General features: G+C 42.4%; 2 protein-coding genes across 3 annotated transcripts; both read right to left on the reverse strand.

The window, feature by feature from the left end:
• Positions 1-8,741: 8,741 nt before the first annotated feature.
• Positions 8,742-11,140, reverse strand: LOC123428581 (ras-related protein RABC1). Of its 2 annotated transcripts, none has more exons than XM_045112804.1 (6): positions 10,832-11,140; positions 10,637-10,705; positions 10,277-10,342; positions 9,873-9,994; positions 9,573-9,701; positions 8,742-9,206 (listed from the first exon to the last, which is right to left on the reverse strand). In XM_045112804.1, the coding sequence occupies exons 1-6, from the start codon at positions 10,986-10,988 to the stop codon at positions 9,099-9,101; spliced, it is 651 nt and encodes a 216-aa protein (XP_044968739.1). In that variant the 5' UTR covers positions 10,989-11,140; the 3' UTR covers positions 8,742-9,098. The 2 variants fall into 2 exon arrangements, with proteins under 2 accessions (XP_044968739.1, XP_044968740.1); XM_045112805.1 differs by having other exon boundaries at positions 10,670-10,705; positions 10,832-11,119.
• A 2,340-nt stretch (positions 11,141-13,480) lies between these two features.
• On the reverse strand, positions 13,481-16,929 carry LOC123428582 (NAC domain-containing protein 20-like). The gene is made up of 6 exons (XM_045112806.1): positions 16,727-16,929; positions 15,871-16,274; positions 15,489-15,766; positions 14,576-14,956; positions 14,072-14,484; positions 13,481-13,951 (listed from the first exon to the last, which is right to left on the reverse strand). The coding sequence occupies exons 2-5, from the start codon at positions 16,025-16,027 to the stop codon at positions 14,092-14,094; spliced, it is 1,209 nt and encodes a 402-aa protein (XP_044968741.1). The 5' UTR covers positions 16,028-16,274; positions 16,727-16,929; the 3' UTR covers positions 13,481-13,951; positions 14,072-14,091.
• Positions 16,930-20,674: the final 3,745 nt, after the last annotated feature.

A 20,674-nucleotide genomic window follows, 5' to 3' on the forward strand; every position in this document is an offset into this window, starting at 1 on the left:
GGTCGATAAACGGCAAAGGATAATGATCTTTCCTGGTTGCCTTGTTCAGTTTCCGGAAGTCTATCACCATCCTATAGCCGGTAATAATCCTTTGTGGGATTAGTTCATCCTTATCATTAGGAACGACGGTGATACCTCCCTTCTTAGGTACGCTATGTACTAAACTTACCCAATCACTATGAGCAACAGGATAAATGATTCCTGCTTCCAGAAGCTTTAATATTTCTTTTCTAACGACCTCTTTCATCTTAGGATTCAATCTCCTTTGATGATCAGCAACTGGTTTGAAGTCAGGATCAGTTTTAATCTTGTGCTGGCATAGAGTAGGACTAATACCCTTAAGATCATCAAGAGTATATCCAATAGCAGCACGGTGCTTCCTCAGAGTTCTTAGTAACTTCTTTTCTTCGTGCTCTGAGAGGAGAGCACTAATAATGACAGGATATATCTCCTTCTCATCAAGATAGGCATACTTAAGAGTATCGGGCAACTGTTTAAGCTCGAATACAGGATCACCCTTTGGTGGGGGAGGATCCCCAAGCAGTTCAATAGGCACATTATTCTTGAGAATAGGATATTGTTCTAAGACAATTTTATCTATCTCATCTCTCTCCTCCATATGCATATCATTTTCATGCTCAAGCAGGTATTGCTCTAAAGGATCCATAGGAGGTACAACAATAGAGGCAAGAGCAATGATTTCATCCCTACGAGACGAATCTTTTTCATGGGGTTGTCTTCCAAACTTGGAGAAGTTAAATTCATGAGACACACCCTCGAAACTAACAGTGATGGTCTGCTTAATGCAATCAATGTGAGCATTGACAGTGTTGAGAAAGGGACTACCAAATATGATGGGACAAAAGCTATCTTGTGCAGTACCAAGGACGAGGAAAACAGTAGGATACTTCGTCTTACCACACAGGACTTCTACGTCTCTCACAATTCCCAGAGGGCAGATAGTGTCTCTATTAGCTAGCTAATAGTGACATCAATGGGTTCTAACTCAGGAGGTGCAATCTCATCTTTGATTTCATCATATAGAGAATGGGTTATTGCACTAACACTAGCTCCCATATCACATAAACCATGGTAACAGTGATCTCCTATCTTGACAGAAACAACGGGCAGGCCAACTACAGGTCCGTATTTGTCTTTCGCGTGAGGTTTAGCAATTCTAGCGGAGTCCTCACAGAATTTGATAACATGCCCGTCTACGTCTTCGACTAAGAGATCTTTGATAATAGCAACACTAGGTTCAACTCTAATCTCCTCGGGGGGTGCAAGTGGTCTAATGTAACCCCTATGTATCACAGTTGGAGCTTTAGAATAATCCTTTATCCTAGAAGGGTATGGTGGTTTCTCAGTGTAAGCACAAGGAACAACAGGATCACTAAAAGCAATGACTTTCTCCTCAACTAGATTGGTTTTGGTTATGTTGCTTTCTACAGGAGGATGATATTTAAACCACTTCTCTTTGGGAAGATCAACATGAGCAGCAAAAGATTCACATAGAGAAGCTACTATCTCAGATTCAAGTCCATACTTAGCGCTAAAATCTCTAAAAGTGTTTGTCTCAACAAAAGATTTAACGCAATCAAACTAGAAATTCATACCTGACTCCTTACCTTCCTCCAACTCCCAATCTTCAGACTTGTGTTTGATTCTTTCCAATAAATTCCACTTGTGATCAATATCCTTCTTCATAAAAGAACCGGTACAAGAAGTGTCAAGCATGGTACGATCTTCATGAGAAAGCCGAGCATAAAAGTTTTGAGTGATGATTTCTCTCGAGAGCTCATGATTGGGGCTTGAATATAGCATTGATTTAAGCCTCCCCCAAGCTTGAGCTATGCTTTCCCTGTCACGAGGCCAAAAGTTATGAATAAAGTTACGATCACGATGTACTAAATGCATAGAATAAAACTTTTGATGAAATTCCAATTTCAACCGATTGTAGTCCCATGATCCAGTATCATCAAGCCTTATCCTTCAAAGATAAAGGAAAGACTTTCTTCTTTACCTTATCCTCGGGCAAACCTGCAAGCTTAAATAAACCACAAACTTCATCTACATAGATCAGATGAAAGTCTGGATGTGAAGATCCATCTCCTGTAAAAGGATTAGTCAGCAGTTTCTCAAGCATACCCGAAGGAATTTCATAAAAGATATTTTCAGTAGGTACCTCAGGTTGAGTAACAACTCCTCGTGCTTCCGTTCGTGGTGAAGATACCCCGAACATACTCCTCAAAGGAACTGTTTCCATAGTGACAAGTGACAATAAATTTCAGCACAGTATATAGATGTTTCCTTACCAATTTCCACTTACCAAAGGCGCTTCACTCCCCGGCAACGGCGCCAAAAAAGAGTCTTGATGACCCACAAGTATAGGGGATCAATCGTAGTCCTTTCGATAAGTAAGAGTGTCGAACCCAACGAGGAGCAGAAGGCTCTGATAAACGGTTTTCAGCAAGGTAATAACTGCAAGCACTGAAAGTAGCGGTAACAAGTGATGGTGTAGCGAGGTGAAACGTAGCAGGTGAAAAGTAACAAGTAACAAGTAGTAGCAATGGTGCAGCAAGTGGCCCAATCCCTTTTTTAGCAAGGTACAAGCCTGAACAAAGTCTTATAGGAGGAAAAACGCTCCCGAGGACACACGGGAATTTCTGTCATGCTAGTTTCATCATGTTCATATGATTCACGTTCGTATGTGGTTGGACCGGCGCTTGGGTACTGCCCTTACTTGGACAACCATCCCACTTATGATTAACCTCTCTCGCAAGCATCCGCAACTACAAAAGAAGAATTAAGACAACGTCTAACCATAGCATTAAACTAGTGGATCCAAATCAGCCCCTTACGAAGCAACGCATAGACTAGGGTTTAAGCTTCTGTCACTCCAGCAACCCATCATCTACTTATTACTCCCCAATGCCTTCCTCTAGGCCCAAATATGGTGAAGTGTTATGTAGTCAACGTTCACATAACACCACTATAGGAAAAGACAACATACAGCATATCAAAATACCAAACGAATATCAAATTCACATGACTATTATCAGCATGACTTATCCCATGTCCTCGGGAAAAAAAGTAACTACTCACAAAGCATAATCATAATCATGATTAGAGGTGTAATGAATAGCATCAAGGATCTGAACATAAACTCTTCCACCAAGTAATCCAACTAGCATCAACTACAAAGAGTAATCAACACTACTAGCAACCTTACAAGTACCAATCGGAGTCGCGAGACGAAGATTGGTTACAAGATATGAACTAGGGATTGGAGAGGAGATGGTGCTGATGAAGATGTTGATGAAGATGCCTCCGCTCCGACGAGAGGAGTGTTGGTGATGACGATGGCGACGATTTCCCCCTCCGGGAGGGAAGTTTCCCCGATAGGATCGTCCTGCCGGAGCTCTAGATTGGATCTGCTCAAGTTCCGCCGCGTGGCGGCGGCGAAACCACGAAAAAGCTCCTCAATGATATTTTTTTTTTGGAACGAAACCCTTCATATAGCAAAAGAGGGGGGCTAGTGGGCCGTCAGGGAGCCACAAGCTTGCCCTCCGCCACCAGGGGTGGCGGTGCAGGGCTTGTGGCGCCCTGGTGGGCCCCCTCCGGTACTTCTTTCGCCCAATTTTTTTATATAATCCCAAAAAATCCACGTAAGTTTTCAGGGCATTTGGAGATGTGCAGAATAGTGGACTAAGATTTGCTCCTTTTCCAGTCCAGAATTCCAGCTGCCTGAATTCTCCCTCTTCAAATAAACCTTGCAAAATAAGAGAGAAAAGGCATAAATATGGTACCACAAAGTAATATAACAGCCCATAAAGCAATAAATATCAACATGAAAGCATGATGCAAAATGGACGTATCAGGTTCACATATAAATATATCATCTTAGACACCTTTTACAATTGTGAGAACTCACCAAACTATTACATGCTTAGAAGTAGATGTTGGACAAGGAAGACAACATAATGAATTGTGGTTGCTTGATTCCAAACAATGTTATATGTTTAGGGATCCCTTAGCATGTGACGATTGCTTCCACCTCATATTAGCCAAAACTCCCGCACCAAGTAGAGATACTACTTGTGCATCCATAAACCTTCAAACCAGTCTTGCCATAAGTGTCCACCATACCTACCTATGGATTGAATAAGATCCCTCAAGTAAGTTGTCATCGGTGCAAGCAATAAAAATTGCTCTCTAATATGTATGATCTATTAGTGTGTGGAAAATAAGCTTTATACGAACCTGTGATGAGGAAGACATAAAAGCGACAGACTGCATAATAAAGTTCTTTATCACATGAGGCAATATAAAGTGATGTTCCTCCGCACTAAGAGGACACACATCCAAACCTCAAAAGCGCATGACAACCTCTGCTTCCCTCTGCGAAGGGCATATCTTGTACCTTTACTTTTGTCCTTGTGAAAGTCATGGTGATCAACACCAATTCCCTGTTCCATCTTCATCTTGAGAACGTCATATGCTAGGGAAAGATCTATATTCTTATATCAACTTGGAGATAAGTAATTATGCTTTATTATTGTTGACTTTACCCTTGAGGTAAATGGTTGGGAGGCAAAATTATAAGCCCCTATCTTTCTCTGTGTCCAACTGAAACTTTGATGCCATGAGTACCACGTGAGTTGTAACAATTGTGGAAAACAAAAGAGATGATTGAGTATGTGGATTTGCTTTACAAGCTCTTATTTGACTCTTTCTGATGTTATGATAAATTGCAATTGCTTCAATGACTATGGACTGTTGTTGGCTACTTCTCGGTAAGGTTTTTGATTCATACTTTGCTTTGTGAAGGAATTGTTACTTTCCCATAAAACCTTTATGATGTATTGTTATCTATGTGAGATCATGATGCCCTCATGTTCGTATTATGTTTTATCGAAACCTTCATCCCTAAACATGTGAACATGTTATGGATCTTGGTTTTCGCTTGAGGACAAGCGAGGTTTAAGCTTAGGGGAGTTGATACGTCCATTTTGCATCATGCTTTCATGTTTATATTTATCGCTTTATGGACTGTTATTATACTTTGTGGTACCATACTTATGTCTTTTCTCTCTTATTTTGCAAGGTTTATTTGAAGAGGGAGAATACCGGCAGCTGGAATTCTGGACTCGAAAAGGAGCAAGTCTGAGTCCTCTATTCTGCGCAACTCCAAATGCCCTGAAAATCAACGTGGAATTTTTTGGGAATATATAAAAAATACTGGGCGAAAGAAGTGCCAGAGGGGAGCTGCCAGGGGCCCACAAGCCTGGTGGTCGCGGCCTGCCCCCTGGTCGCGGCTACAGGGCTTGTGGGCACCCTGGTGGCCCACTGGCCCCCTCTTCTGCTATATGAAGGGTTTCGTCCGGAAAAAAAATCAGGGCGGAGCTTTTTCGTGGATTCTCCGCCGCCACGAGGCGGAACTTGAGCAGAACCAATCTAGAGCTCCGGCAGGACGATCCTGCCGGGGAAACTTCCCTCCCGAAGGGGGAAATCGTCGCCATCGTCATCACCAACACTCCTCTCGTCGGAGGGGAGTCATCTCCATCAACATCTTCATCAGCACCATCTCATCTCCAAACACTAGTTCATTACCTGTAACCAATCTCCGTCTCACGACTTCGATTGGTACTTGTAAGGTTGCTAGTAGTGTTGATTACTCTTTGTAGTTGATGCTAGTTGGATTACTTGGTGGAAGAGTTGATGTTCAGATCCTTGATGCTACTCATTACACCTCTGATCATGATTATGATTATGCTTTGTGAGTAGTTACTTTTGTTCCTGAGGACATGAGATAAGTCATGGTAATAATAGTCATGTGAATTTGGTATTCGTTCGGTATTTTGATATGTTGTATGTTGTTTTTCCTCTAGCGGTGTTATGTGAACGTCGACTACATAACACTTCAACATTATTTGTGCCTAGAGGAAGGCATTGGGGAGTAGTAAGTAGATGATGGGTTGCTAGAGTGACAGAAGCTTAAACCCTAGTCTATGTGTTACTTCGTAAGGGGCTGATTTGGATCCACTAGTTTAATGCTATGGTTAGACGTTGTCTTAATTCTTCTTTCGTAGTTGCGGCTGCTTGCGAGAGGGGTTAATCATAAGTGGGATGCTTGTCCAAGTAAGGGCAGTACCCAAGCGTCGGTCCACCCACATGTCAAACTATCAAAGTAACGAACGTGAATTATATGAACATGATGAAACTAGCATGACAGAAATTCCCGTGTGTCCTCGGGAGCGTTTTTCCTCTTATAAGACTTTGTTCAGGCTTGTCCCTTGTTACAAAAGGGATTGGGCCACTTTGCTGCACCGTTGCTATTACTTGTTACTTGTTACTTGTTACTTTTCACCTGCTACGTTTCACCTCACTACAACATCACTTGTTACCGCTACTTTCAGTGCTTGCAGTTATTACCTTGCTGAAAACCGTTTATCAGAGCCTTCTGCTCCTTGTTGGGTTCGACACTCTTACTTATCAAAAGGACTACGATTGATCCCCTATACTTGTGGGTCATCAGTTCGCCGGAGAAAGAAGCGCCGAGTTCGCCGGAGAAAGAAGCGCCGACTTTGCGGGAGGTAGAAAATCATCTGCTGAGCACTCCAATGTCGCCTGCTGCGGCTACACGAGAGGTATGTATCACACCGACCATTGTTTGATTTTTCTGTCCCCTAGCTCCATGTCTGAATCCTCTAATTTTGATTCTAATCTGATGGACCAAGTCAAGTATATTAATAAAACACAGAACTATGGGGGCGCTTTTAAGGGTTGTTGTCCCACGCACAAATTTAAATATATGACGCACAAATTTAAGAACGAAGGGAGTAATTAAAATGAAAATATATGGAACACTGGTGACCATAATAAAAGGTGTTGATAACCTGTCGAGGAATTTAACGTGCTTCATCAATCAAGCTGGCCATTTTTTCTTTCCAAAGAGCATATGCGAACATTGTAGGAGTCTAAATATTTTTTATTCAGTTGTAACACATGTACATGTGACAAACTGAGACGAAAAAGAAGGAAATAACTGTAGACATAAGACATGTAACAATGTCTCCCGTTGCAACGTACGGACATTTGTGCTAGTAATCAATAAAGATAACATCAACCCTGTATTTTGAATTTTTTTTCTCTTTTTAGTCAGTTTTTTTACTGAACCATTTTAATGCGTTTCATGTCAAACCATCGCACGTGCAACACACGATCCATCACGGCTGGTCATGAGATTCTGGGGGGCCGTCCCGTCAAGAGGTTTTATTAAAAGACTACATACAGGTGTATATAGACATACTTTAAAATGTACATTCATTCATTTTACTCCGTATGTAGTCATTTAGTGAAACCTTTAAAAAGATTTATATTTAAAAACGGAGGAAGTATAATCATAACGATAATTATTAATACATGCATATACTATGTGAAATCTTACCTCGCGATGGTGCCCTAGGGGAATAAAGAAATTAGTTATGGTGCGACTCGCCAACAGAAGCGAAAGGACGTTGCAGTTACCTGCCTACTTTGAACTTTTGTTCAATTCCAATAAAAACCTTAATACACTAACTTTTTTGAAAAATTGAACATTTTTTTGTTTCCCAAACATTGTTTTTCCATTTAGAAAAATTGTTTAATAAGAATATATTTAATTACAAAACAGGCCGTCCGTACATGGGCGGGCCCAAACTGGGACGCTGCATCTTCTTCCAGCTCGTTGAGCGTAGTATATGAGGTCCCTGCTACATGGGCCAGCCCAGGTGGGGATTTCCCTGTGTGAAACATTTTTTATCACTTATTGGTGGCATTGATGGATAATATTTTACAATTTTGGAGGCAATTTTTCGTGGCGTACCATCAAAAGCAATAGGCTCTGTATTATTGCCGGCACATATGCCCGTGTGTTGCAACGAAAGAAAAAAAAATATTCCATGACTTGCTCCTAGAAAACTTTAATTTGATAAATATCAAACTAATTATTTTTTACAAAGTACAAGCCAAATTTTGTCATGTCTTTATGCTCGCAAAAAAATTAGGCTGTATGAAGAATCTCTTTTGCAACATAACACAAATAGAAGGGAATTAGTCCCGGGTCGTGGCAAACCGGGACTAAAGGAGAGGGAAGCTTTAGTCCCAAGTTATTAGTCCCAGTTGATGAACCGAGACTAAAGGCCCTTACCAATCGGGATTAAAACCCTGTTTTCTACTAGTGCATGTTTATTGCTTATTATTAAGAATTGTCGACATGTGACCATATAGTGTAATAAAATGCTTGAGGCGTCATCACATATTGTCCATCCATGTGCATAGCATACTGGACATGAACTGAGAAATGTGTATGTATGCTTATACTTGCATTTCTCAACTGTCTGCCAATCAGTTGAGCTCCACCTGTTCTGCTATTATAGTTTTTCACCTAATCAAATCAGGCTATGAAATCTGGGCAAAATCGTGTTATAAACAATAGAAAGGATATATTGGTCCTCATGTATTTGGGATTACAGTTTCCAGCAGCACAGCACAAATGACATGTTGATCCGATCCACAAGCAGCCATTCTGCTCCCAGGGCCAATTTAAAGCCCTAGGAAGGAAGGATATTTTACAAGGAAATCTTGAAATCTGCAAGGAAGCTCTTGAAGCAGATAAAAAAAAAAAGATACAGATCCCTCAACAAAACAAAAAGGCAGCTGGTGTTGCAATTCAGGCCACAATAAAAACAACCGCGATGTACAGGTTCACAAGCATTCATTCATTCCTAAAACGTACTAGTAAGTTTATAGAGCTTGATTAATAATACGTACGTACGTACATTATATAGAGAGCTGAAAGCTACCAAGGAAGCTACCGCCGTCTTCTGTTTTGTGATTCTGGTTCAACAAGGAGGAGGTCCACTCACTGACTGACTCACCAACTGATTCATATACATCAACACAAAACGCAAAATAAAACAACAACAGAAACAAACAGGCTGCTGCCGCCTAGGTATCATCATCACTTTGTCCAACAACAACCGTTTTCATCCATCGTCAACCAACAAAGATAGATCGTAGATAGATAGATAGATACATAGACGCCCAGGATTAGATCAACAGCAGCCGCTCGCCGCAGCATCAGCCTCCGGCGCCTTCTGCTTGAAGATGTTCTTCTTCGCCCCAGAGGACGCATCCGCCAGCAGGCTCGGCGTGTCTAATATCTGCGTCACCATGTGTGCAACATTCAGATACAAATAATTGACACATGAGAAAAACAACTCAATTCGATACAGATAATTGATACTCAAACTATGCTGAATCATCTGCGCTAGCATTTCTGTTCTATCTCTAAGACAAGGAAGGTTCCACATGTAACAAGACCGACCAACAAGAGATCTAATATATAATACTGGTCTTTCTCTGGACACATAAACAGAACAAGCAGCATTCCACTATCAATCAAGTGCGCGTACAACCATTGGTGCATCAACAACCGCTTTTTTTTTTGGAGGGGGGGGGGGGCATTTTCATGGGACAACCATTGCCAGACACAGAATGAATCAATAACTCAAAGTCACAGCACATACCTTCAGCACGAGCTCCTCAAAGCACTGCTCCACATTCACTTTGGTCTTTGCACTGCATTCCAGAAATAAACACCCGTACTCCCTCGCAAAATCAATGCCTTCCTTCTTCGTGACAGCCCTCTCGCTTTCCTACCAAACGGAACATCTACACTCAGCTCTGCTCTAAAGACAGGGAAAAAACATCCACACAAGAAACCTACTATGCAGCATGCGTCAACACAAATGCAGATAATAAAGTAGTGCTTGTGCCAAGCGCAGATTATAACTGACATACAAATGTACAAGTGCAAGCAGAAATACCTTGTCCACTTTGTTTCCTACAAGCATCTTTATGCAGTCCTGGTTGGTCGAATACAGGTCAATTTCCTTGGCCCATATGTCAGACAGATTTGTGAACGTGTCTCGGCGAGTAACATCGTACACTGGAAAACAGACGAGGCATTCATTAAGTGGCATCTCTCAAAATTAGACAGCGCATTAGATAGAAGTCAAGCTGGCCAAGTTAATCATGTATGTATAACTGAAAACACAACCATCTAAGGTGATGTGTAGTTCATCAACGTAAGGAAATTGACAGAATAGTATATTGTCAAGACTAGCCTAGTTGATGTGGCATCAAGTTCCAGCAATGTAGGACAAGGAGAAGAAAGGAGTATGACACGGCCTTCAACAGTGCAAACAGAAGTCAGAAAAGAAAAAATTACCCATAATGATCCCTTGTGCCCCTCTGTAGTAAGAGCTGGTCAAGGTCCTAAACCTTTCCTGTCCAGCTGCAGAGCAGGTAGATAATACAATGTGAGTTAAATCATGAGAAGCCAAAAGGCATTGCACATATAATCTACAGCAGTTGGAAATGATGGGGAAATTCATTTAATTGTGGGACAGTACATTTGAACAAGCTCGTATATAAAAGAAAAGTAAAACAGAGAGCAGAGAGCAGTGAGATTTGGTGTAACAGAGGGAGGGGGTATGTGTTTGAGATGCAAGTAAGTGGAGAAATTAATATTAATAAGCAAAGAAAGAAATGAAAAAGAGAAAGAGAAAGAGAAAGAGAGGGGATGCACCAGTGTCCCAGACGGCGAGCTTGAGCTTCTTGCCGGCAATGTTAACCATCTTGACCTTGAAGTCGACGCCTGCAATCAAATTTGATTTCATTTCCTCTTAGGATGGATGGATTCCAATTCTATTCCCTTCGGGCTTAGGGTTAGGTAGGTAGGTCTGAGAGATTGGATTTGAGAGGAAGATAGAAAGGTACGTACCGATGGTTGGTGATAGGTCCTCGAAGGAGTCTGCTGTGAATCGGAGGAGGAGACTGCTCTTGCCGACGCCGGAGTCGCCGATGAGGAGGAGCTTGAACAGGTAGTCGAAGTCCGGCTGCAGCTGCGGATGAGAGGACGACGCCGTCGACGAATCCATGGCTGCTCGCGGAGCTCCACAGACAGATGGATGGATCCCGTCCGCACCGCCGCGAGGAGAAGGGATCGCCGGCCGGATCGGATCGCAGATCTGCTTCTCTTCTCAGCTCGTCGTGGGGAGGGTTTGCTTTGCTTTGCTTTGCGGTGAGGAGAGGAGAAGAGAAAAAAAGGAAGGGGAAAAGAGGAGATGACACCACCAGACCCGACCCCTAAACTAAACTATAAAACGGATCCGTAAAAAACGATCGTCGACCCTTGTTTGCATTTCAATTTCGAGCATGAAAATACATTTATTTGCTTCTTTATTTTTAAAAAGCATTGGATACATAATAATTCATCAAATCTTTGCTAAAATAGCAAGACAAAAAAACAAGAATCGTAATTTGGCATTCTAGAAGATATCCAACTTTCGTAACTGCTCCAACTAGTTGGACCAACATCTTCTCCATGCATTCGTTGTTGATCTTACATTCTTCATTCTTCGGCTTTGATTCTAAAGAATTAGACATTGCTTTTCCTTTAATTTCTTTTCTAATTGCACATGTTTGGTTGCATAAATTTAACCAAATAAGTTGACAAATTCAAACAGAAAGAAAAAACATACCACGTCGTTATTGCATTTGAACAGTACCCATCTGAGGTGTTGTCGTGTGCTACATGTGAGCCGCAACACTGTCTCTGTGCAGTAGTCGCACTGTATGAACGACATCGGCAAGCCGGCGAACCGCTGCACGAGCACCGAGCTCGGGCGACGGCCGGAAGAGTCCTTGTCGGCAAACCGACGATGGCGACTAGAGGACGAACCAGCACCTGCATGCGGCGCTGGCGCTTTGCCGAGGCTGCGCGGGGTGCTCCCCAACCAATTCATGGCTTGGCGCAAACGCTGGTGACCGAAAATGCCAAATCCGGTGGCCGCGACAAACAGTCGCCGATCTGCAGCTTTCCGGCTAGCCGAAGCATGAGGGGGTGGTGGAGGTCAATCTGGGCGTGCGGCGGCCCGCCGACGTGATCCCGACAGCTGGTATGGTCGGAATCGAAGGTGACAGCCCGATGACGGTGGATGGGGAAAAAGCGCGGGTTGAAATGTTCCACCCATCAATCGCTCCCGATATATACAAGACACCGACGGGGCGAGAGGGAGAACATGTGTTTTCGCGGGTTGGGATGGGCACGTTGTCGCGCGCCGCAAAAACTTTTATGGGTCGGAGGCGTTTGCGGGGTCTGGTCAGACAGCATTTCCCGCGTCAACCCGTATTTTAACAGTTATTTCATGGGACGGTGCATTATACTAGGTCTGCTAAAGATGCTCTAATCTCCAACATGACCCTTAAACGGACCTTGTCCGTCGACGGTTTACGAGTCTGTAATAAAATATACAAGAGATTGTGCCATCATTAAACTATATGGCATAAACTAATTCTAATTAAACACAAACACATATGTGGATTATAAATACCAATATCAATCTACTTTGTACTGTTGAAGCCAAGTCGCCTCTGGTTTTCGACCCATGACGGGGTTTCCTTCTATGTACGACATTCCGCATGTATTAGGTACTAAATGAATTTCTTAAAATTGTGTCTATATTGGCCTCTACCTTTTGACTTGAGTGGAGAGGAGAGAGCATCCCAAAACTTTTTTACTTTTCTCTATCTAACCAAATGCGCCCTAAGCTCCTTTCTTTCTTGCTGTTTGATTGATTCGGGATATCGTTAGACAAGGCAAGGGAAGAGGGGGGAATCAATACCTAGGGGGAGGAACCCCTATTGTTTTGTTTTTTTACTCTGCATATAAGATTTGTCTGAAGTCAAACTTCACAAAGTTTGACCATATTTATATGAAAAATATACAATAATACAAAAACTAAAATCATGACGGATTTAATGATATTGATTTTGTATCGTGATTGCCGATATTTTTCCCTATAAAGTTGATCAAACTTAACTTAAAAAATCATTTATATATATGCAGAATAAAAAAGACCAAAGGGAGTAATATTTGCAAGGCCTACTTGTAATTAGCACACAAACTAACAGTCTATGCCAGATTCTCAAAAAGAAAAAGAAAAACAGACTATGCCAACAGTACACTATTTTATTATCATTGAAAAATACAATATATTGTTTGCTCCCTAGTACTTTGTTAACTACTTATCTGCCATAAATAACTTTGTTAACAAAAACAACAAGCTCCCTTTCTCAAGGTCAAGAAACAAAAGTCATGCCGACATCTGAATCTTTTTTAAATTAAATTAAATTTCTGACATCTGAATCTTTTTTAAAATTAAATTAAATTGCCGACATCTGAATCTTGTTTGAAATTAAATTGCGGACATCTGAATCTTGTTTAAAATTAAATTGCCGACATCTGAATCAACTAAAAAGGAAACAAAATAGCAATAGGATTCCTAATTTAATCAAACCCTAAACCAACAAAAAAAACTCAATCAACCAATATAAAACAACAACAACATCAACAATAAACAACGCAGACTTGCAAGGAAGCAAAATTTGTTTGCTTCATAATCATCATCCCTAATAGTCACAGTCTCAGGTCAGGACAGGTAAGGTACAACCAACCAACCAAGTAAACAGTCAAGAGTCAACACCTGCATCCTAATCTGATTTGATTGATTAATCCACTCTAGACTGACTGCCTGACTGCTGTTACAATCAGCCCAGCCCAGCCTAGAGGAATAACCTAATCTAATGAAATCAAATGTACCACCATGCTCCCTCCTGCAACCAGTCAACTTTTTTACTTCTCAATCCAACCAACCAACCAATGCTTCTCCATCCAATCCAATCACTAACAAAACTCCAGGAAAGGGAGGGAAGGGACCCTCCCAATATTCACATATTCTCCTCCTTCCATATTTATCAGCCTCATCATCACAACCAATAAAATTAAACGCTTGCTTGTGGATCCTTCGCCGTCTCACGCCGTCGAAGAACCAACCCATGCCTGCAACAGCAACAACCAAATAACGCCACACCTTGTCAGTATCTTACTTTACTTGACACAAGGTTAATGCACAACCACGAATAGAATACAAGGCTACTAATGTGACAGGCAAGAGCGTACCACTGAGACCACCACTTTTTCTAGCTAGACGGGGCCCCTGAGCCAGAAGCTGCTGCAGATACGGCGCCGCTACTATGGCCAACACTGTCACAGGACTCCAGCCCAAGCCCAAGCTTCAGCTCCAGATCCAGCGGAGGGCCCTCACCATTCGACAGCACAACTGCCTGGCTGCTGCTGCCATCTCGAACATGCCCGGCAGCACCGCACCGCGACAACAGGTCATTCAGCTCCACGTACGGTTCGCCTGCCACCGGTTCCAGCAAGGGGTCCACCAGCCGCACGCCGCACTTGTCACACTGCTTGCACAGGCTGCTACCCAGTGAAGAAGGGACAACTTGGTGCGCTATGTCAAATATAGACTCGCTGTTGTCAGACAGTGCTTCTGTGTCTTGGTTAGCGGTCGTCAAATCAGACTGCATCCAAACCGAAGAAAACAAATAAAGTGAAATTCAATATATACCCAACGAGCATGCAGCAGACAGCCAGACGCAGAAAGAAAATTACCGATGGGCCATCTTGGCCTACAGGATTCGTCGAGATATGGCCGATGATATCAGCTAACTGATGTACATGTATGCTGTCCCAATTAACATCCGGGCAAGAAGCCCTGTCAGGACGGGCACCACTGGCAGCGCTCTCCCCATTATTTGATGGCGAAAGACTCAGGGAAACCAGTTGTTCACCCGCAGAGTTCAACACATCACCACGACTTGGTCCGGAGGCGGACTGGGGTGCAGCAGGGGGCGCGGAAGGGGATAAACAGGAAGCGTCCCCTTTAGCATCATTTAATTCCTCTTCCACTTCCTCAAATGGAACGCCATATTGTTCCCCAATCTTGGGACCTAGACCGCTTTTCTTATGGACTTTGCAGAGAACAGAATCATCCTGCAATAAGTAAGAGGTAAACAAGAATAAACATACTGCTGGCGCTAACAAACATTTTGCTAGTAACAAACAGAAAAGATCACGTCAGTGCTAACTTTTTCTCGGTTGAAGAATAAATTACCTTCTTCAGTTTAAAGCGTAGGTAATTGATGCGATTCTTTCTTTGATTAATAAAGACATACTAGGTAATTGCTATTTTTTCCCAAATAAAATCTCAGGAGATATGTAATTTAACAGAAACAAAAGGACATTTGGAGCATTCAATGTACGTTAGCGGCACGTGTATTGTAATGCACGTTGGAAAAAACGGTTCAGCTCGTACGTACTGGAAAAGGAAAGCTTGCGTCTTACTCAACATTAAATAGTTAAGACACGTGTTGAGCGATAATTTGCTGAATCGTGCATGGCATGCTACGTCGTTGTCACTGGACGTGTGTAGTCCAAACGTTGATAATTTGATCTCTTTTTGACAGATAGTAGCATAGATACTGAAACTGGTACGGGAAAAAAAAAAGATGGCAAAGAAGCATACCAGTCTAGCACCAGCGTCAGGTATTTCACCTTGGGCGAGCCTATATTCATACATGACCCAGTCGGTCCTTGTACCCTTGGGCGCCTTGCCAGCATGAAACACCAAGGTCCTCTTCATCCCAACGGTGCGGTTTTCATACACCACTTGCCTGTCCTTCCCAGTAGCTTTCCAGTAGCCGCCTTCGGTGGAGCGGTTAGTTCTATACCCGACAGAGTACTTCCTGCCGCGGGTGCAGAAGAAGTACCACTGGAGATCCCCAGTGGGCATTGACGATTTGGCTGAACAAAGTTGAAGAAACAAAGGGTTAGCTAGAAGAGTTGAAATAAACATGTGGGGATAAATAAATGAATAAAAAAGTAGATAAAAAGAAGAATGTATATACCTGGAAGTTCCCAGGGGGGGAATTTGTAGATGTCGACTTCTGCAACGGTGTTGCAGTGCAGCTTTTTGCCGAGCAGCTTCCTCTTGAGATAGTAGAGGGTGAGCTCGACATCGGTTGGGTGGAAGCGGTATCCAGGAGGGAGCGGCGGCATGTCCATGAGGGAGGGGGAAATTGGTATTGAGATGTGGTGGCTAGTGTAGTGAGATGGATGGAAAGTGAGATGTTATATATTAGGTTAAAAAGGAAATGTAGATTGGTAAAAGGCTTAGGTGAGAATGAATGAATGAGGTGCAATGGTGAAGTATTATTGAACATGAGAATCCCCAGTGAAGAAACCGCATATAATCCTTTCAGCTTGTGGCATCAAAAGATATGTTCGCACCATCCTGATCCTGATCCTGAATCTGTATGTATGTATGTATGAGGAAACGAATTGTTAGCAAACAAGTAGTCGTAGTGTATATGAATATATATATATGTGATGAAGGGATATGCATCCTTGTGAAAGACAGACAGACAGACAAGTAAATAGCAGGACAGTGGTGCGGTATAAATCAATCAATCTATAACAAACAAACAAACAAAAAGAAGAAAGAAATAGAGAGTATTCGTGCAATGCAGACTGAAATTTGTTGAGAGAAAATAGAGACAGATACAGTCATACAGATAGAGATAGACGGTAAAATAGATTGGATCGAGCAATACAGGGCACGCCTTGGGGTTGATTCATTCCGTTCCGTTAATAACGAGGTAATCCAGCATTGGAACCGAGACCGAGACCGAGACCGAGAGATCTAATCTGTTGTATTGTATCTAAGCCCAAGGAAGAAGATGTGGGAGAGGAGAGGGGACTTACGCTGGCGGTGTGTGTTGTTGGCGAGGGACGCGGCGGCGGCGGGAGGCGGTAGGCTGCGAGTTGCGGGACGGCGGTAGGGCTGTGTGTTGGTCCGGTCGGAGGAGCAAAGCCGGCGGCGGCGGCGGCGGCTTCTCGTTGGGTTGGGTTGGGTTGGGTTGGAGGGAGAAGGGGAGGGGTGGCAGAGGCAGAGGCAGAGGAAGGCCGCGCCGCTCGCTCTTTGGCTCTTTGTCTCTTTGGCTCAAGAGCTTTTGGTGTTGTTTGTTTATGCGGGGAGGGGTGGCTTGTCGCCCAAACTCTTCCGTTACTTCTCCCTCACACAACCCTTCCTTCCTTGCTTGCTTGGGCCTCCTCCTTCTTGGGCCTTCCGGGCCTCCCTCGTTATCCGCGCCCCTCATTAATGCATTCCAATTATAACAAATATCCTATTCATCAATGCATTCCAATTATACCAAATATCAATGCATTCCAACTATAAGACATTTCCTAAATTAGCCCCCCTCCCTCACGCCTTAGGGTTTTGTTCCCTCATCATCTTCTACGTCATTAAGCAGTGTCCCTCTCGTCTCCCGTCGCGGCCCGCATCCAATTCGCTCAGGGGCGGTCTCGTCCTGCTCCCCACCCCTCGTCATTCAAGTTTTGTCCCGCTGCCATCTTCTACGGCGTTCGGCGGTGTCCCTCTCGTCTCCCACCGTGGCCCGCATCGGCTTTTCTCAAGGGATGTCTGGTCTTGCTCCCCCCACCCTATTGTTTCGGCATGGAGCCACTAGAGCCTACGGGGTTCCACGCATCTCTTCTCGTTGGGGTTAGGTCGACGTAGGGTTTGCAATGACGACTGATCCTTCGTGTCGGCCGGAATCAAACCAAATGATCTCGAGTCGATGATGGAACAACTAGGGCCACCAGAGGATCATTTCGACGATGCCATTTTTCGAGGAGCAAGACGGGCAAAAGGACGAGGAAGTCATTCGTTAGATGACGGTTAGGGTTTTGCATCGACAAGGAATGTACACAATTATGGTTTTACAAGAACGTTCGACGTAGCACAAGGTGTTTATGTCTGGATTTCAGAGTCCGGAGCGAACGGTCTGATCTCGAGTCCATGTTGAAACACTTAGGAACGCTTGAGGGTCATTTAGAACTTGACATCTTTGAGAAGGAAGTTAGGCATCCGAATGGGAACGATTGCCGGATGAAGGTTAGGGTTTGCACTGACAAGGAATGTAGCCAATTATGCTTTTTATAAGAACGTGTGCACGGGGCATCGGACTTAGCATACAAGGCTGGCTAATGTTCATACCCGTCGGCCTCGCGCACGTTGTTGGATGCATGTGCGATCCAGCGCACCCGGTTGCACCACGTCGTATTTGTGCCCCCCTTGCAAACTGGTTTTATTCTCTCCCTTATCTTCTTCATGGGCCCGCTCCTCCACTCTTCTGATCAATCCCCTTCCTCCCTCTTTCTCTCGCCATTACCCAGTGACTAAGCTTCCCTTGTTTCTCTTCGGAGTTTTTCCACCCCCTCCCCGGCCACGGGGTTCCTCCTATGATGGTCGCTGGATCAGACTGGCACTACTGAAATTCAGAAATTTGTCGTCTGCCATGGCGGACGGCAAATGGGGGAACCACTGACGGCAAAGGCTTTGTCGTCGGTCAGCAGACGGCAAAGTAGACGGCAAAAAAAATCTGATGAAGAGGTTCTTTGCCGTCTGCTTTTTTAAAGCGGACGGCAAAGAATCTTTGCCATGAGGGGGCAGACGGCAAATTAAGGGACAGGGCTACTCCTATTTTTGTCGGAACCGTGTGTTTGTTTTGCTGGGACCGGCCAGAACTTTTGCTGCGATCCGGGGACGACAACCATTGTTTTTGCTGGGACCGTCCAATTTTTTTGTTGCGTTCTGAGACGACAAGCACTGTTTTTGCTGGAATTGGACATTTTTTGCCGGAATCATACAGTTGGTTTTTGTTGGAACCATTTTTTTGTTAACTCTTTGTTGTGCGATTGCGGAACCATGTGTTTTTGTTACTGCTAGGAACATGTTTTTTTTCTAGAACCACGTATGGTTTTTGCTACAACCGCAGAGATGCAGCTGTTGCATGGGGCCGGCAACGAGGAGCCCCGATGAGGGAGGCCACTCGAGAGCATGTGGGGCTGATGAAATGAAAGGGAGCGTGAGATCCGGGGGAGAATCCTTAGTAGGCCTGACCCATTCTATTGGGCATGTTGGTCCGGCCTTTCACCTTTGTGGCCTACCTCGTTGTTAGTGTGCTTTATTATTTTATTCCAATGGTAAGATAACTTCTTATGTAAAAGATAATGATGACAAGGTATCTTCTTCTCTCAAAGATAATAATAATAATAATAATAATAATAATAATAATAATAATAATAATAATAATATATCTTCACATAAGAAAAGAACAAAATGGAAAGGTCACACAAAAAAGTTGAGCAGGTCAACAACACACAACAAGAAGTGGAATGCAATGGAGCAATACAACATAAGATATCTTCTTATATCTCAAAGATAACAATAATAATATATCTTTGACATGAAGAAAAAAACCATAGGTCGCAAAGAAACAAAGTTGAGGAGGTGAACAACACGCAACAAAAAGTGGAATGCAAAAAATACAAAAGTGTATCCACACGCTCTCTATCTCTATCTCGAAGAAAAGTGGCATCAATCTATCTAATCTATCCTCATGAATAAACCCAAAAGAAGAAGAATTACTCAGCCTCGTGCCTCACACCAACCACGATGCAATGTGTTGTCTGGTAGGAGTAGTACACCGTGTATACTACTCCTACCATAAGATCTACTGCATCAATTCATCATTACACTGATGACTTCATCATCGGTAACTAGCGGTACACGCGTCGTCCACCAGTTAGTATTTCCATCATTTGTTTAAATTCTCAAAAAAGTTCAAACTTTCAAATTTTGTTTAAATTAAAAAAATCTTCAAAATGTGTTTGCATTTTCATATTCAGAATTTCAAAATTTATTTAAATTCCCAAAAATATTCAAAATCTCAAGTTAGTTTACCTTTTCAAAAAATGTGTCTAAATTGTTGACAAATGTTCATAATTTAAAATTTGTTTAAATTCCCAAGAAATATTCATATTTTCTTCAATTTTCGAAAAATCAGAATTTCAAGTTTTTTTTAAATTCCAAAAATGTTCAAAAGTTCAATTTAATTAAAATTACCAAAAATATTTAGAATTTCAAATTTTAATTATGTTTTCCAAAAATGTTCATCATTTCAAGTTTTGTTTAAATGTCGAAAACTGGTTCACGATGTGTTTACATTTACATAAAATGTTCAGAATTTTAAAATTTGTTTGAATTCCCAAAAAGTGTTCAAAATTTCAAAATATATAAAGTTTTCAAAAAATGTTCAGAATGTGTTCAAATTTTCAAAAATATTCAGAATTTAAAATTTGTTTAAATTGCCAAAAAATATTTTAATTTTTTAAAAATGTTCAGAATTTCAAATTTTGTTAAAATTCCCAAAATATATTCAGAATTCAAACTTTATTTAAATTGCCCAAAAATGTTCAAAAATTAAATTTTTACTTCAATTCACAAAAAATGTTCGAAATTTCTTTAATTTTTCAAAGAAAGATAGAATTTTTATCATTGTGTATAGTATACACATTACATAAATGCTTTGACCCCAACGAAAAATGTGGTGACCCCATCAACTTAGACGCTCAATGCAAAGCCCAGAAGCTCAGAAGGGAATTGCCACCGTGACAAGCCTCATTGTGGGTCCGTGTTTGCTTCGTGCCCTTAATCCTAATCTATTGTATTTAAACCGCAGCCGCATGACCTTTTGCCCTAGTTATTTAGTTCTTCGACTATGCGATCTGGTCTCTCCTATTTGCCATCAATTGATCACCACTTTTGACACAAGCGAAGAGCTGACAACGGCAGGTCTACGGCGG

The sequence above is a fragment of the Hordeum vulgare genome, chromosome 2H, assembly GCF_904849725.1.
Source record: "Hordeum vulgare subsp. vulgare chromosome 2H, MorexV3_pseudomolecules_assembly, whole genome shotgun sequence".
In the NCBI taxonomy this organism is placed as follows: Eukaryota; Viridiplantae; Streptophyta; class Magnoliopsida; order Poales; family Poaceae; genus Hordeum; species Hordeum vulgare.